At 40.2% G+C, this 16,263-nt stretch overlaps 1 protein-coding gene across 1 annotated transcript; it reads left to right on the plus strand.

Annotated features, from left to right (window-relative positions):
• The first annotated feature begins 14,116 nt into the window (after positions 1 to 14,116).
• On the plus strand, positions 14,117 to 15,076 carry Tas2r40 (taste 2 receptor member 40). Its single transcript, XM_052172485.1, has one exon. It carries the CDS (start codon positions 14,117 to 14,119, stop codon positions 15,074 to 15,076), a length of 960 nt encoding a protein of 319 aa, XP_052028445.1.
• Positions 15,077 to 16,263: the final 1,187 nt, after the last annotated feature.

Raw genomic sequence — 16,263 nt, forward strand, 5'->3', positions numbered from 1 at the left:
ATTTTTGAATTTACAAGATTTGCTTCTAAGTTTATTCACCCTATTTGCAAGGCTCTAGGGCTGCTTACAGATCATTATTCTATTATTCTGACTCCTATCTTCTTTGGAAATAAACTCTGTAGTTGCTTGAAAGTACATCACCTAGGAAATTAGAAATTTTATTACTTCTCAAAAACTAATGTAACTATTCTGTTTTAAAAAATAATATTTAGAAGGTCTGAAATGTATTGGAATGGCTCACGCCATTGATCAACTATTGAAAAATGGGATCTTGCAAAATTCAAAATCTTCTGTAAGGCAAAGGACACTGTCAATAGGACAAAACATCAACCTACTGATTGGGAAAAGATCTTTACCAACACTACATCTGATAGAGGGCTAATATCCAATATATACAAAGAACTCAAGAAGTTAGACTCCAGCAAAACAAATAACCCTATTTAAAAATGGGGTACAGAGCTAAACAGAGAATTCTCAACTGAGGAATCTTGAATAGCTGAGAAACATATAAAGAAATGGTCAACATCCTTAGTCATCAGGGAAATGCAAATCAAAACGACCCTGAGATTCCACTTCATACCAGTCAGAATGACTGAGATGAAAAACTCAGGTGACAGCATATGCTGGTGTGTATATGGAGAAAGAGGAATATTCCTCCATTGCTGGTGGGATTACAAGCTGGTACAATCACTCCGTAAATCAGTCTGGCAGTTCCTCAGAAAACTGAAAATAGTTCCACCTGAAGACCCAATTATACCATTACTGGGCATATACCCAAAAGATGTTCCAACATATAACAATGGCACATTCTCTGCTATGTTCATAACAGCCTTATTTATAGTAGCCAGAAACTGGAAACAATCCAAGTGTCCCTCAACAGAAGAATGGATGCAAAGAACATGGTCTATTTACATAATGGAGTACTACTCAGCTATTCAAAACAATTATTTAATGAAATTCGCAGGCAAATGGATGAACTAGAAGATATCATCTTGAGTGAGGTAACCCAGACACAAAAGAACACACATGGTATGTACTCAGTGATAAGTGGATACTAGCTCAAAATCTCAGAATACCCACAATACAACTCACAAACCATACAAAGCTTAAGAAGCAGGAACATCAAAGTGTGGATGCTTCAATCCTATTTAGAAGGGGGAACAAAATAATAAGGGGAGGTAGAGGAAGGGAGGGACCTGGGTGGGAGAGAAGAGTGGCAGAAAAACGGGGGCCAGGATAATGTGTAGGAAGAGATAGGAAAGAAGTCCAGAGGAAATTGAACAGGAATATGTAGCAGTGAAGAGTGGAGAGCTGGGGGTAGTCACTAGAAAGTCCCAGATGCCAGAGAAGCAAGAGGTTCCCAGAACCCAAAGGGGATGACATTAGCTGAAATGCCAACAAAGGGGAGATTGAATCTGTAGAGAACATCTCCAGTAGATGGGCATGTCCCACAGTTGTGGGATGGCACCACGCACCCATCTCAAAAATTTTAGCTCAGAATTGTTCCTATCCAAAGGAAATGTGGAAACGGAAAAAAATGGAGCAGAGACTGAAGGAAAGGCCATATGGAGACTGCCCCACCTAGAGATCCATCCCATATGTATGGGGGGGGGGGGGAAAGTGGGGGCAGCGGCAGAGCCCGCATAGGAGAACATAGTGGCATAGGGGAACACTGGCTAAACCCACACACCACACAAGAGTAGGGATGGCAGGCACCCAAATACCTGTGGAGTGAGAAGCTGCCCAGCTAGCGGGAGGTCTTTGGCCAGAAGGCTGGGCCATTTGCAGTGCCTGGGCTACTTGTAGAAGAGCTTGTCTGAGAAGAGGCTGGGTCCTTCCCTGGTGGCTGGAAACACTGAGGCCTGCTCCATGTTCTTACACGGCAGGTTTTGATAAGAAGAGACAGTTTATAGTTTCAATGCTTTATTATAGAAGAGTAGGAAGAAAAAAGGAGATTGAGAAGTAAAGCGAGAAAGAGAAGATAGAGGGATGAGGGATGGCCATGACCACATGGAAATGGGAGGGATGGAGAGAGAGGGGGGACAGAGAGAGGAGCAGAGAGGGAAGAGAGAGATAGGAGAAGGTGGAGAGAGGCAAGGAGGGGCAAGAAGTCTACTTTTATAGTAGGCTAGGTTACTTGGCAATTGCCAGGTAATCATGGGGTGGGGAAAACCTGGCTGTAACCAAGTGACTGTAGGGTGGAGTCCAGCCAGAATACTAGGGGCCTGGGGCGTGGCCATATGTGACTGATGGCCACAGGATTATGGAGTTGAGGAGTCAGCAGTCTGGAAACATAGCTCACAGGTTCCGTCCCTTGTAGAATGTTCTACTGGGTCCCCAGAGTGGCCTTCCTCAACCAGGCTACAGACTGCCCTACAAGGTCCCTCACATATGCAGACACCAAACCCAGACACTACTGCTGATGCCAAGAAGTCTTGCTGACAGGACCCTGGTGTAGCTGTCCCTAAGAAACTCTGCCAGCACCTGACCAATACAGATGCAGTCACAGCCAACGTTCAGACTGAGCCCAAGGACCCCAATGGAAGAGTTAGAAGGAGTGAAGGAACTGAAGGGGTCTGCAACCCATAGGAAAAAAATCAACTAACTGGACCACCAAGAGTTCCCAAGAACTAAACCATGAATCAAAGAATACGCATGGAGGAACCCATGGCTCCAGCTACATACATAACAGAGGTTTGCCTTATCAAGCATCAGAGGGAGGGGAAGCCCTTGCTCCTGTAGAGGCTTGATAACCCAGAGTAGGGGGATACAGAAGCTGTGAGGAGGGAATGGATGGGGGAGCACCCTCATAGAGGCAAAAATTGAGGGGTAGAGGATGGGGGCGTTTCAGAGGGGAAACCACCATCTTCTCTCCAACAATTTAGCAGATAAAGCCAGGAGTGCAGGCAACACTGGAGTGCCAGAACAGCTGGAACAGGGTCCATCAAGACTCATCCTGCACCCAGGAGCTGGGCAGCACCACAGCCATCTGTGCACCAATCCTGCCAGGGGAGAACTGCTCTTCAGGGAGTGATTTGACTCCTGGCTTTAAAGGTGAGGCCACCATCCTCTCTCCAGCAACTGAGCAGGCAGGTATAGCCAAGACCGCAGCAAATACCAGAGTGCCAGAACACCTGGGAAAGGGTCAGTCTGGGCTCCACCTGAAGCCAGGAGCTGAGCAGTGCCATAGCACTCTGTGCCAGGGGAGAGCCAGTCAGTCATCCAGGGGTGCTGAGACAGGCTTGCAGGCCCACAAGAGGGGCAAGCGCCAGCCAGAAACAGCAGGACCAATTAACACCAGAGATAACCAGATGGTGAAAGGCAAACATAGGAACATTATCAACAGAAATCAAGGCAGCATAGTACCATTGGAACCCAATTCTATCCAGCAAGTCCTGGATACCCCAACACACCAGAAAAACAAGACTCTGATTTAAAATCACATCTGATGATGCTGATAAGAGCTTCAAGAAGGACATAAATAACTCCCTTCAAGAAATACAGGAGAACACAGGTAAACAAGTAGAAGCAAAGCCCTTAAAAAATTACAGGAAAGTACATCCAAACAGGTGAAGGAATTGAACAAAGCCATCCAGGATCTAAAAATCGAGGTAGAAACAATAAAGAAATCACAAAGGGAAACAACTCTGGACATAGAAAACCTAGGAAAGAAGTCAGGAGTCATGATGCAAGCATCAACAACAGAATACAAGAGATAGAAGTGAGAATCTCAGATGCAGAAGATACCATAGAAAGCATTGACAAAACAGTCAAAGAAAGTGAAAAATGCAAAAAGCTCCTAACCCAAAACATACAGGAAATCCGGGACAAAATGAGAAGACCAAACCTAAGGATTATAGGTATAGAAGAGACTGAAGATTTCCAACTTAAAGGGCCAGTAAATGCCTTCAACAAAATTATGGAAGAAAACGTCCCTAACCTAAAGAATGAGATGCCCATGAACATACAAGAAGCCTACATATCTCCAAATAGATTGGACCAGAAAAGAAATTTCTCCAGCCATATAATAATTAAAACACCAAATGAACTAAACAAAGAAAAAATATTAAAAGCAGTAAGGGAAAAAGGTCAAGTAACATATAAAGTTAGACCTATCAGAATTACACCAGATTTCTCACAGAGTCTATGAAAGCCAGAAGATCCTGGGCAGATGTCATACAGACTCTAAGGGAATACAAATGCCAACCCAGGCTACTATACCCAGAAAATCAATTACCATAGGTGAAGTAATCAAGGTATTCCATGACAAAAACAAATTTACACAATATCTTTCCACAAATCCAGCCCTTCAAAAGATAATGAATGGAAAACACCAACAAAAGGAGGGAAACTACACACTAGAAAAAGCGAGATATTAATCTTCTTTTAACAAACCAAAAAGAAGATAGCCACATAAACATAACTCTACCTCTAATAACAAAAATAACAGGAAGCAGAACACATGTGGTATGTCCTCAGTGATAAGTGGATATTAGCTCAAAAGCTCAGAATACCCAAGATACAACTCACAGACCACTTGAAGCTCAAGAAAAAGGAAGACCAAAGTGTGGATACGTTGGTCCTTATTGGAACGTAGATCAAAATACCCATGGCTCACAGCCAACAAATAGACTGAGCATAGGGTCCTCAATGGAGCAACTAGAGAAAGGACCCAAGGAGCTGAAGAGGTTTGCAGCCCTGAAGAAGGAACAATAATATTTACCAACCAGTACCCCCCAGAGTTCTCAGGGATGAAACCACCAACCAAAGAGTACACATGGAGGGACCATATGTAGCTCCAGCTACATATGTAGCAGAATTTGTCCATTTCAGACATCAATAAAAGGAGAGACCATTGGTGCTATAAAGGCTCAATTCCCCAGAATAGGGGAATGCAAGTCAGGAAATTGGACTGGGGGGGAGGGGGGTGATCAGGGGGAGGGGAGGGGAGAGGGGATAGGGGATTTTCAGAGGGGTAACACAGAAAGGGGATACCATTTGAAATGTAAAGAAAGCAAATATCTAAAACAGAAAGAAATGTAAATGAATAAAATAACAAATAAAATAATAATAAAAAAGATAATACTTGATGAAAATATATAATCCTGACCAAAATAACAAAAATTAAGAACTCTCCCTAAAAGGTGGATTGGTAAAACTCTTAGCCAACTGCCTAAACTAGAGGTTTCCCTCAAGAGGCTCACACTTAGAAACACCGTGATTGCTCAGCAGCAGACAAACTAAGAAGTTGCTCTACTTAGAGAAAGCCTCATTCACCAGCTCCCTCTAGTGGTAAAAAGTGCTAAGTATTCATAACTCCTTGAAGGTGCCAGACTTGCATTAACAAGGTCACTTAAGACTTCTGAATGTGCAGAAAACAAAGACATGGATATCTACAGATGATATAGGAAAATTCAAACTAGCTACCTGGAAAATAACCACTTCATCTTGCCAAAGTCTGTATTAGTGTGTACATACAATGGCAGTCATAATTTCAGTATTTACAGAAAGATAAAAGTAGAAATATTTTATTTTTAACATTTCTTACACAGTTAATTACCTTTTTTGGAATCTGAATATTTTTTTAATTTCCATCAATGTCAAAAGTGTATGTTAAATGTGTCACATTGCAACATAAACACAGAATTCAGTCTTGGTTACAAACTAGTCACCAAAGCCAATATCTAGCTCTGTGTAATTTAGCAATGAAAAGGAATTACAAAACTAATTACTGAGTGTTCATTTTAAGCATAAATTTAGAGAGGCTACCTGACCTCACTACTAGCTGAGGAGTTATTGACAGATGATGACTGCTGGGGTGGGGGTTATTTTTTCTTTTAGATTGTGGCCATTGCCCATGCTCCAGTGGCAGGCCCCAATCCTGTCCACATGTTGTCAGCACTAACCAGACTCAAAGGAAAATGAATGAACAAATCTGAACTTGGGAAAAATAGTGTTAGGTGGTCCCAAGGGAGTTGGAGACTACAAGTTAGATACAATCAAGATATGTTATATGTAAACATGTATGAAAGTTTCAGATGAATAATTTAAAACATCATTTAAAAAGAAACATTTCTCCATTAATTAATTAATTAATTCACTTTACGTCCTGATTACAGCGATCCAACTCCTCCCAGTTCCCCTTCACAGGGTCCCTCTTCCATCCCTCCCTCCATCTCTGAGAAAGGGGACTTACTAACCCACCATGACACATCAAGTCACTGCAGGACTAGGCACATCCTCTCCCCATTATGACGAAATACCTGAGAAGATCAACTTAAGAAAGGTAAGTTTTATTTCATCCTTGATATAACGAAAATAAAGTCCACAAAAGCAGGAAAGGAAAAACAGTAGGGACATAGAGAGACTGGTCACAGTGGGTGAAAAAGCAAACGTTGGTACTCATCTGTCTTTCACTTTTGGTTCATTCTAAAACCTCCACCATGGAATAGAGCTTCCTGCAGTTAACAAGAGTATTCCCACCTCAATTAATACAATCTAGAAATTCCCTTACAAACATGCCTAGAGTCCTACTTCCAAAAATTCTAGATCTTGTCAATTGGACAATCTGCATTAACCATCACAACTTTCCAAACTGAATCTTTCCACACTTGTTAAAACATTTGTTGAACTTTAGCCTTCAATCATCACTGCACTAATTTTCCCATCATCTATCACACCGGGGGTCAGTCTTCACTGTAGAGGTGAGACTTGGTGGATCTCTGAGCCATGAGAGAATGCCTCCACACATCTGAATTCAACAAGTCTTTTGGAGAAGTTATTTTCAGAATATCACAGGTTTCATCATGCCCTCAATAACATTCCTAAGAACTCATACACAGAAAAGGACTAAGAAAAAAAATGCCAGATGCATCTCCACATAGCGTCTTGTAACCACTGTGGTTGACTTTCAGGGAAACATTCACAAGATTTGTCTTCTCAAAAGACCAATTGTATGATAAAAATCTTTACTGCTAAGCATAAGCACATTTTCCCCCTCAGATGATGTAAGGTTACTTCTTTCAGCAGACCAACAACAGTCCCTTTGTTCTGCTGTGACAGACCTCCTGCCTTATGTGAACTGACTGGACCGTGTACTATGTGTCTAACTGCCAACTCTCTGTGTCTTCAGTTTGGACAGAAGACCAAATGGCAAGCAATGTCTGCTGCATCTTCCATTTTTAACTTGTAGCAAAAAGCAATGCCTGTTGAATAATGCAAATGAGCATATGCAAAGCCTGTGTCCTTACTTGCCACATAAAATGCACATTTCAGTACAAGTCCAGTATTAACTCCATGCATCCCAGAAATGGAATCATAAAGGCACACAAATTTATATTCAACTCTTCAAAAGTTTCCACTTTTCACAAAAACTAATTTCTGAAGTACTTCCCAATGTCATCTCTGTCATGAGCACACTGCCCAAAATATTTCTAGTCATAAAAATTTGCAACCCATGGTGAGGAAATAATTATATTAATTATATTATATATTTATATAATTATACAACTTATATAATAAATATATTAATTATGTTAATGTATTTTAAATATGCTTTTGGATAATATGAAAAACAAAATCTTACATAATTTATATTTCAATTTCTTAGCCATATTTAAATAATATGACTTCAGCAATTTCATTTAGCATGTGAACAACAGTGTTTCTGGTCACATGCATATTTGCACATATTAAAAACTTCAAAGAACTCACAATTTCCACTACATTCAATAGACATTTCCACAACTTGCTATCTGTGATGAATTTCATGCTTCAGGAAGATATTTCACTTAGATATATAACTGCTTGGTTTATAGGCAACAAAAATAAAATCTATTTGCATTTCAATTTTCTTCTCCCTTCACTAGATTTGGATTGCACATTTTTTCATGTCTCCTATCTTAGTTTCTGTAGTAGCTTGTTTCATAATGGCTTCCAGACTATTTTCTTTCATTATGTTCTTGGCCAAATATACAAATAAAGTATTCATTAATGAACAAAGTGGAACATATGCCCCTCTAGGATCTACTTTTCTTTCTCTATTTTTTATAAAATTACACTTCTATCTAACACTGTATTGTGGATATGACTTTGCAAACCAAAAACTTTTTGTAAACTATTATAATTATTTTCTATACCTCTACCACTCAATTGTATTTCCTTATACCTGATAGAATACATCTTTCTCAGTCTTCTCCAAAAATTCATAGAGTCATTGCTATAAACAGAGTGTAATGAGTACCATTGTTCTTGTTATCATTGTTCCTACAGGCCACATGATAAAATCAAAAGTAGAGCCCGTTAATAAACGATGATTCTTAATATATCTCCATCATCCCCAATTCCCTACTAAAACAAAAAATAGAATTTAAAAGGCCAGCATTCAAATATTCTCCAGAATAAATATTCAGAATCTATTAAGGTTGGATGGTGATGTGGATGTTTTCATGAGTTCTTTGGGAAATTGAGGCAATTCCAATGCATAGACAGATCTGAGGAAGATGGGTAAAAAGAACATAGCCAATGACTAAAGCTAAATGCTAGTTAAGGTAAAACTACTTACATAAAAATTATAGTTATAGTCAGCAGACCGAGGTCTGCTCCAAAGACACAAGAAGAACTCAAAAGCAAGCATCACATGGCAGTCAACACTTGGATGCCTGACATTCAGAAGGGTTAGATGGCCAGATGGTAATGACCAAGAAAGCAACAATCCCAGAAAAGCTAGGGGGAAAGAGCAGCCAATGAAATAAAGAGACACTCTCTCCTGGCTCCCACACCAGCTGAGACTGGAAGAGGAAAAGATGGATGTCTCAGAGCCCATGCCATGCCTACAACTAGGTAATAGAGAGATTGAAGATGAAATCTTATCCTAGCTTAAACTATGTAATAGAAAGGTAGAAGATAAAATTTAGACAAATATGAAAGTAAACTGAACTGTTAATACTTTTCATTATAAAGTATAAAAACTGATCAATATATCACTATGGATGACAGAGAGGGTATTAAGCACCATTCAGTTGACCTTCTGTCAGGTTAATTCCCCTTATGTGAGTTGACACGACCCCATAAGGAAATTATATATTAATGTTTGCTTGGTTGTACAATCTGTATTTTGCATGTCCTTACTGAATTTTCCCAGGATTTACCCTTCCTATTCTCTCTGAAGTGAAATCTCTGGTCCTCAGGTGTCACACTCACATGGCAAAGTAGGAGAGGAATAGAGTCTAACCCATGGTTTTACATTGACCTTAACTGAATGGTTGACCTTTTTATCAGAACTACTTATTAAATTTCCCAGATACAACTACTTGCTCTCTTTGGGATCCACCAGTTTCTTCAATGGATTTCCACTTCTTTTGGGGATGTTATGAGAGTTTAGCAGCTTTTCTAAGGGGTAGACTCAAATGCAGTTTTGCAGCTCTGCCTGCCTTTGTCACTCCCATGAAATCTTAAGGAGAGGATCAGGACACAGGTCTCTATCACAGAGCCCTTTCTCCTCCTTTTGTTCTTTCCTCTCCAAATTGAAAAAACATTTTCTTTTTCTATGTGTTGGTGGAGAGTATTTCCCCCAACTAAATACTCTTCCAAAGCTAATGGCCATGGCTCATGGTTGGATCTTCCCTGGAGGATGGATCCTCCTAACTTGGTCTATTCTGTGCTATCATAATAGGATGCCACAAATAGGGCAATTTATTAAAATTAGAAATTTATTTCTTAAAGTTCTAGAATCTGAGAATTAAAAGGCCAGGTATTTTTCATCTGGCAAAGAGCATCTTGCTGCATCCTTCCATGGAAGAGGTAGAAAAAAACAGTGAACAAGGAATGACTGAACTCACTTCTATAATAAACACACTGCTCAAGTAATGTTAATCTACTCACGAAGGCAGAACTCTTGTGACAATCACTTCTTAAAGGACCCTCTTACATGTTCTGCCTTAGATGAGGTAACTATATTACATAGGCTCAGAAAACATCTTGGAAGAGGGGATAGAAAGATTGTAAGAGTCCACGGCTAGAAAGGCATGCTGGGAAACAGTATCTTCTTGTCAAGTTGGCATCAAGACACTTAGATTCTCACAGCATCTGTGGTATGTGTCAAAGAGTAAGTCACTCAAAATTCCAGCACATTTGTATGAGAGCGGAACTCACAATGTCTCACCCTTGACTGAGGAATTATTGATAGAAGATAGCTGCTGGAGAGTGGGAAGTCAGTTATCTTTGGTTTTATGGACCCTGATAGGTTGCCCACACTACAGAGGATGTATTTAATTTCGCATAGCATTAGTTGGACTCTGTAAATCACTTAAAAAGGGACATGAATTTGGGTGAGAAATCTGTTGGAGGCATCTGGAAGGGGTTAGAGAGGATGGGCATGATCAAATACATTGTATGCAGTCATTACATTCTCTAAGAATAAATAAAATGTATTTTTCAAATCCTGTGTGGTGATTTCAATATCATTGGCCCATAGGAAGTGGTCCTGTTAGGAGGTGTGACCTTGTTGGAGAAAGTGTGTCACTATGGGAGTGGACTTTGAAACTGATCAGTTTGGAAGAGTCCTGTTTGAAGTCAGATCAAAATGTAGAACTCTCAAGTCCTCCAGGGTCATGCCTGCCTAGACACTGCCATTTTTCCTGCCATGGTGATAATGGACTGCACCTGTGAACTTGTGCCAGCTCGAATTAAGTGTTGTCCTTTATAAGTTGCCTTGGTCATGATGTCTTTTCACAGCAATGGAAACCCTAACTAAGAAATCCCACCTCTCAACACTATTGCTTTTGGAGATCAAATTTGCAATACATGAAATTTAGAGGCCACATTGAAGCTATTCCACCTCCATTCTAGCTTTCCATATTAAAAATAAATAAATAAGGTTAGTTGACAACACTAAAATTATAATGTTATAACTGCCTTGAATTTGGAAACCTTAGACTGGTAACCTGTGTAGATCCTGAGTACCCATTTGTAGACCCTGACTGCTGCCAACCCTTGCCCTCTTGTTCAAGTCTTTGTGGTTGCAGGCAAATCCTGCCTAGCATATCTTCTGCTCTCAGGTGAAGAAAAGTGTGAATAAAAACCAACAGAAATGGAGCCAGAAAAATTAAACCAATAACTACATGTGAGAAATTTGTACATATTTATTGTAAACATACATAAGCTGAGTTAAAATAAGTTAAAAAAAAAATGAAGGGCAGTACTCTATAATCTGTAGAGCTACTCATAGTCACTAATCTCATCTCCTGGGAGAAGTAACGAAAATCAGTGAACCTCTTCCCTGAAATGTCAGAGAGGTCAATAAATACTATTCCCTGCTCCTGCCTGTGATGACTGAAGAAGCTATGAGTTGCCTTATGTAAGTCTCTATGTTGACATTAGGCCTTCTTTTTCTCTGTAGAATACTTTAGTCATTTTGTAATATTCGTCTTTTTCTAATACTGTTTTTATGCAAGCATGATCAAGTAATACAATGCAATTTGACGGGGTTTAATTTTCATCTTGTTTGTTTGACATGCAGTTTTGCTATATGGAATTCGAAAAGTTCTCGAAGAGTTTCTGTCCTCTTGTCTCAGCATCTTCAGTGCTAAAATAATAGGCAAACTCCACCATGCACAGCTGTACAGCTAAGTTCTATAGTAATCAATTTGTAAATTCTTTATTTTAAATCAAATTAATTTGGGGTTGTGAAAATTCATGATTTATCATCCTTTTCATCTAATAGAACAATCTCATAAGCAAATTGTAACTGGTACTAAATCTGAGTGTCAAAACACATTGCAAACTGAGCTACATACTGTTTAATTGAAAAGTATATTTCCTGTTTAAAACAAGCAACCTGACTTAGGGTTACTATTACTTTGCTGACACACCATGACCAAAGCCACATTAGGAGAAAAGGGCTTATTTTACTCTCAGTTCCATATAACTGTCCATCTTCAAAAGCAGTAAGGACAGGAACTCAAGCAAGACAGGAACCTAGCGGCAGAAGTTGATGCAAAGACCATGGAGGAGTGCTACTTACAGGTTTACTCCTTGTGACTTGTTTGACCTGCTTTCTTTTACAATCCATGACCACCAGTCCCAGAATGGCACTACCCACAATAAGTTCTGCCCTTTCCTATCAATTGCTAGTTAAGAAAATGTTCTACAGGCTTACCAACAACCCACATATAGAGGCATTTTCTCAGTTGAGGCTCCCTGCTCTGGATGACTGAAGTTTGTTACAAGTTAACGTAAGATTATACAGCACAAAACCACTGACTAAATTCAGTCAAGTCACCGTACAACCTCAAAAAAACAAAACAAAACAAAACAAAACAAAACTTCTGGCTGAATGGGAGGTGTTGGTGCTACTAGGAGGATCAGGAAACCAGGCACATGAACCACCATGAAGCCTACTGGTCCACAGAACAGACTGGCTCATCCATTCTCCTTAATCTGTACAATGCTTAGAGGCAGAAAAGGTCACGTAATTTGAGGCCTTTCCAGAAGTAACTTTGTTGTAAGTGAAAGATGGTCACATATGAGCTAAATGAATTTTTATTGGCTTACATGGTAACTATAAAGTTAAATCTTACAAACTAAGAGAAATAAAATATGTAGGGGAGGTAAGAAACTGGGGATAGCCACTGGAGGGTCTCAGATGCCTGGGAAAAGAGAGGCTCCAAGGACTCAACTGGGGTGATTTTAGCAGAGAAGGGGAGATAGAACCTGTAGAGACCACCTCCAGTAGAGAGGCACAGCTCCCAGTCCAAGGATGTGGCCACAGACCCATCTCAAAGTTTTTAACCCAGAAATGTTCCTGTCCAAAGGAAGAACAGGTACAAAAATGGGAGCAGAGACTGAAGAAAGGGCCATCTGGGGACTGCCCCACCTGGGGATCCATCCTGTCTGCAAATACCAACCTGGGTGACACTGCTGCTGTTACCAAGAGGCACTTGCTGACAGGAATCTGATGTGGCTGTTCCGTAGGAGGTTCAGCCACCAACTGACTACTGCAGATGTGAATGCTTGGAGCCAATCATTAGACTGAGCTCAGGGTCTCTGGTGGGAGAGTTGGTGGAAGGACTGGAGGAGCTAAGGGGAATTACAACCCCATAGGAAGAAAAACATCAGCTTGCCAGACCACCCAGTGCTCCCAGGGACTAGACCACAAACCAAGGAGTCTACAGGAGGAGGCCTTGTCTGATATCAATACAAGGGGAGGCCCTTGGTCCTGTGGAGGTTTGATGCCCCAGTGTAGGGGGATACTGGAGGGGTGGGGTGAGAGAAGGTGGGTGGGAGAGAAAGCACCCTCATAGAGACAAAGGGGAGGGAGGAGAGGGAGGTTGTGGGGTGGTGGTGTTGTGGAGGGGTAACCAGGAAGTGGTATATCATTTGAGATGTAAACAAATGGAACAATTAATAGGAAAGAAACAAACAAACAAAGAAAAAAGAAAAAACAAAGAAAGAAAAAACAAAGAAACAAAGAGAGAAAAAAACAAAGAAAGAAAGAAAGAAAAAAAGAAAGAAAGAAAGAAAAGAAAGAAAGAAAGAAAGAAAGAAAGAAAGAAAGAAAGAAAGAAAGAAAGAAAGAAAGAAAGAAAGAAAGGAAGAAAGAAAGAAAGAAAGAAAAAGACTGAGCACAATAGTGCATGCCTATAATCCCTGCTATTTAGCTAGCAGTGGCAAGAGAATGATAGGCTAACCTGGGCAACATAGAAAGGAAACATGAGACAGCAGTATGTTTTTATAAATAATAGCAAGTAGCACCAGTCTTGTGAGATATGTTTAAAAAAAAAAATCATGGGGCATGGAGATTCCTAACTTGGATTCTTCTCATATGGACTAAAACAGTAAGATGAAAAGATACTGTGATAGATATTCTTGAAAATTCTGTCCAATACATTTCTAAAACTTCCCAAACAAATGGGTGTTTATGGAAAATGGAGTCAGGGCCAGTAACCAAATCCTTTCATAATTTGCATGTCAAACCTCTTACTTGTAGTCATGTGACAAAGAAAAATAGGAAGTATCTCTCAACAAAGAGGGGAAATATTGCAGCAACGCTGACAGTGGCAAGATTACAGGGCAGACAGCACTTCTCAGTGAGGAACCTAAGTCAGAGTCAAACAGAATGGCAATAATAACCACAAATTCTGACTATTATGCTCACAGGTATGAATTTGTAATCCCTTTTGTGGTCACTACAATACACTGTGTCATTGGTGTTATTGGCAATGGCTTCATCACAGTCATCTATGGGACTGAATGGGTCAGGAGCAAAAGAATCCCCATTGGTGAGAAGCTTATGTTGATGCTCAGTTTTTCCAGGCTCTTGTTACAGATTTGGATAATGGTAGAGGTTACTTATAGTCAACTTTTCCCAATCATTTATAACAATAATGCCATGTATAAACTATTTAAAGCCATCTCTGTGTTTCTGAACTACTGTAACCTCTGGTTTGCTGCCTGGCTCAATGTCTTCTACTGTCTTAAAATTGTGAACTTCGCTCACCCTCTGTTTCTTATGATGAAGCAGAAAATCATAGTGCTGATGCCTCAGCTCCTGAGTCTGTCAGTGTTGGTTTCCTTCAGTTTAAGTTCCTTCTTCTCTAAAGACATCTTCAATATTTATGTGAACAGTTCTGTTCCCATCCCTTCTTCCAACTCCACAACGATGAAGTGCTTCCTTAAGACCAATGTACTCAGCCTGGCTTTCTTATATTATGTGGGGATCTTCATTCCTTTGTTCATGTTCATCATGGCAGCCATTCTTCTGATCACCTCACTCAAGAGGCACACCCTGCACATGGGAAACAGCACCACAGGCTCTAGGGACTCCAGCATGGAGGCTCACTTGGGTGCCATCAAATCGACCAGCTACTCTCTCATTCTCTACATTATCAATGCACTGGCTTTATTTATTTCCATGTCAAACATCCTTGGTGCCTACAGTATCTGGAATAGTTTGTGCAGCTTTATCATGACTGCCTATCCAGCAGGCCACTCAGTGCATCTGATCTTAAGAAACCCAGGGCTGAGAAGAGCCTGGAGACGGTTTCAGCACCATGTACGTCTTTACCTTAAAAGGTAGAACCAGTAACTGGAACAGGGAAGTATTACAAGACCTGACCCAACCAGTTCTGCCTTTTCTTCACAGATCTCTTCATTCACTTTCCCCACTCACAAAACCTGCTCTAACACTAACAACTACTCCAGTTACTGGATTCTTAGATGAATGCGAAATTGGATTCACTTGAGAGTCTAAGCAGAGTAGGGAAGGAATTTGAAGATTGATTCAAAAAAAGCACCTTGACACAGATTTTTTTTCTATCTGCCCCCATCCTCTTCTCTGCTTTCCATGACCCCCTGGGGCTTAGAAGAATATCTCAGTTACTCTGAAGGATGATGTTATCTGCTGAACACCCTTTGAATCTTAAAGATACCCCGAACTAGATAGCAAATCATCTGATCTACTTTTGACATCCTGATATCCTCAAAGAGTACAAAGAGGACTGCTATCATGCACAGCATTCAGAGAAATAAGGGAATCCACAATTCCTACAAAGAAAGGGATTGAGGAAACAAACAACTAGCCACAGTTATTAGGACATAAGATACAAGTACTTCCTTAAAAAGTAAAACATGAAGAAAGAGGCTTTGGATTTGAGTGATTGGAAGCCATGTTTACTGCTAAAGAAGTGATAGAGTGGCATCTGGCTTCCAGGGGTCTCCAAGAGGAAAAGGTGAGAGAGCACGGAAAGAGAGACTCTGTAAAGACTAGTAACATAAGGAGTTTCTCTGGATTAAACAGTGAAATAAAAAATAGAAGATGGAAACATGCTTAATCGAATTAGTTATTGTTCCAAATGGGAGGGGATGCAGCAAGAAGGGAAGAAAAGAAAAATGGAGTAAGAAAATGTCAAGCACAAAGAAATGTCAAATAAAATATTTTTTTTATTAGCCAACTCATAGCAATGGAACAGGCACCCTGTGGCTTTACCTGTTCCGGGCTGCCTTGAAGAAACTAATGGGGTTTGGGTTACATTGGAGAGGGTGTGGAGAAGAAAAACATTCCTTGTCAATGTCATCTCTCAGAGTGGCATTGGCAGTATTTCAAATTGTCTACAAAATGGGAACTTGAATATATCTTCTATTGTGTACCTTGCAAATTAAAATTACTGAAGAAAACAGAGAGAATGCTTCTGCTCACAGGAAGCTTAGGGAGCTCCCAAATAAAACCCAAGGTTGGCAGGAAAGACAAAAATTAATTCTGTGCCC

This window comes from Apodemus sylvaticus, chromosome 2 (assembly GCF_947179515.1).
Source record: "Apodemus sylvaticus chromosome 2, mApoSyl1.1, whole genome shotgun sequence".
NCBI classification, from domain to species: domain Eukaryota; kingdom Metazoa; phylum Chordata; class Mammalia; order Rodentia; family Muridae; genus Apodemus; species Apodemus sylvaticus.

What these genes read in the sequence shown, in the direction of transcription:
- Tas2r40 (XM_052172485.1), top strand. Translation starts at nt 14,117, where the DNA reads ATGGCAATAATAACCACAAATTCTGACTATTATGCTCACAGGTATGAA.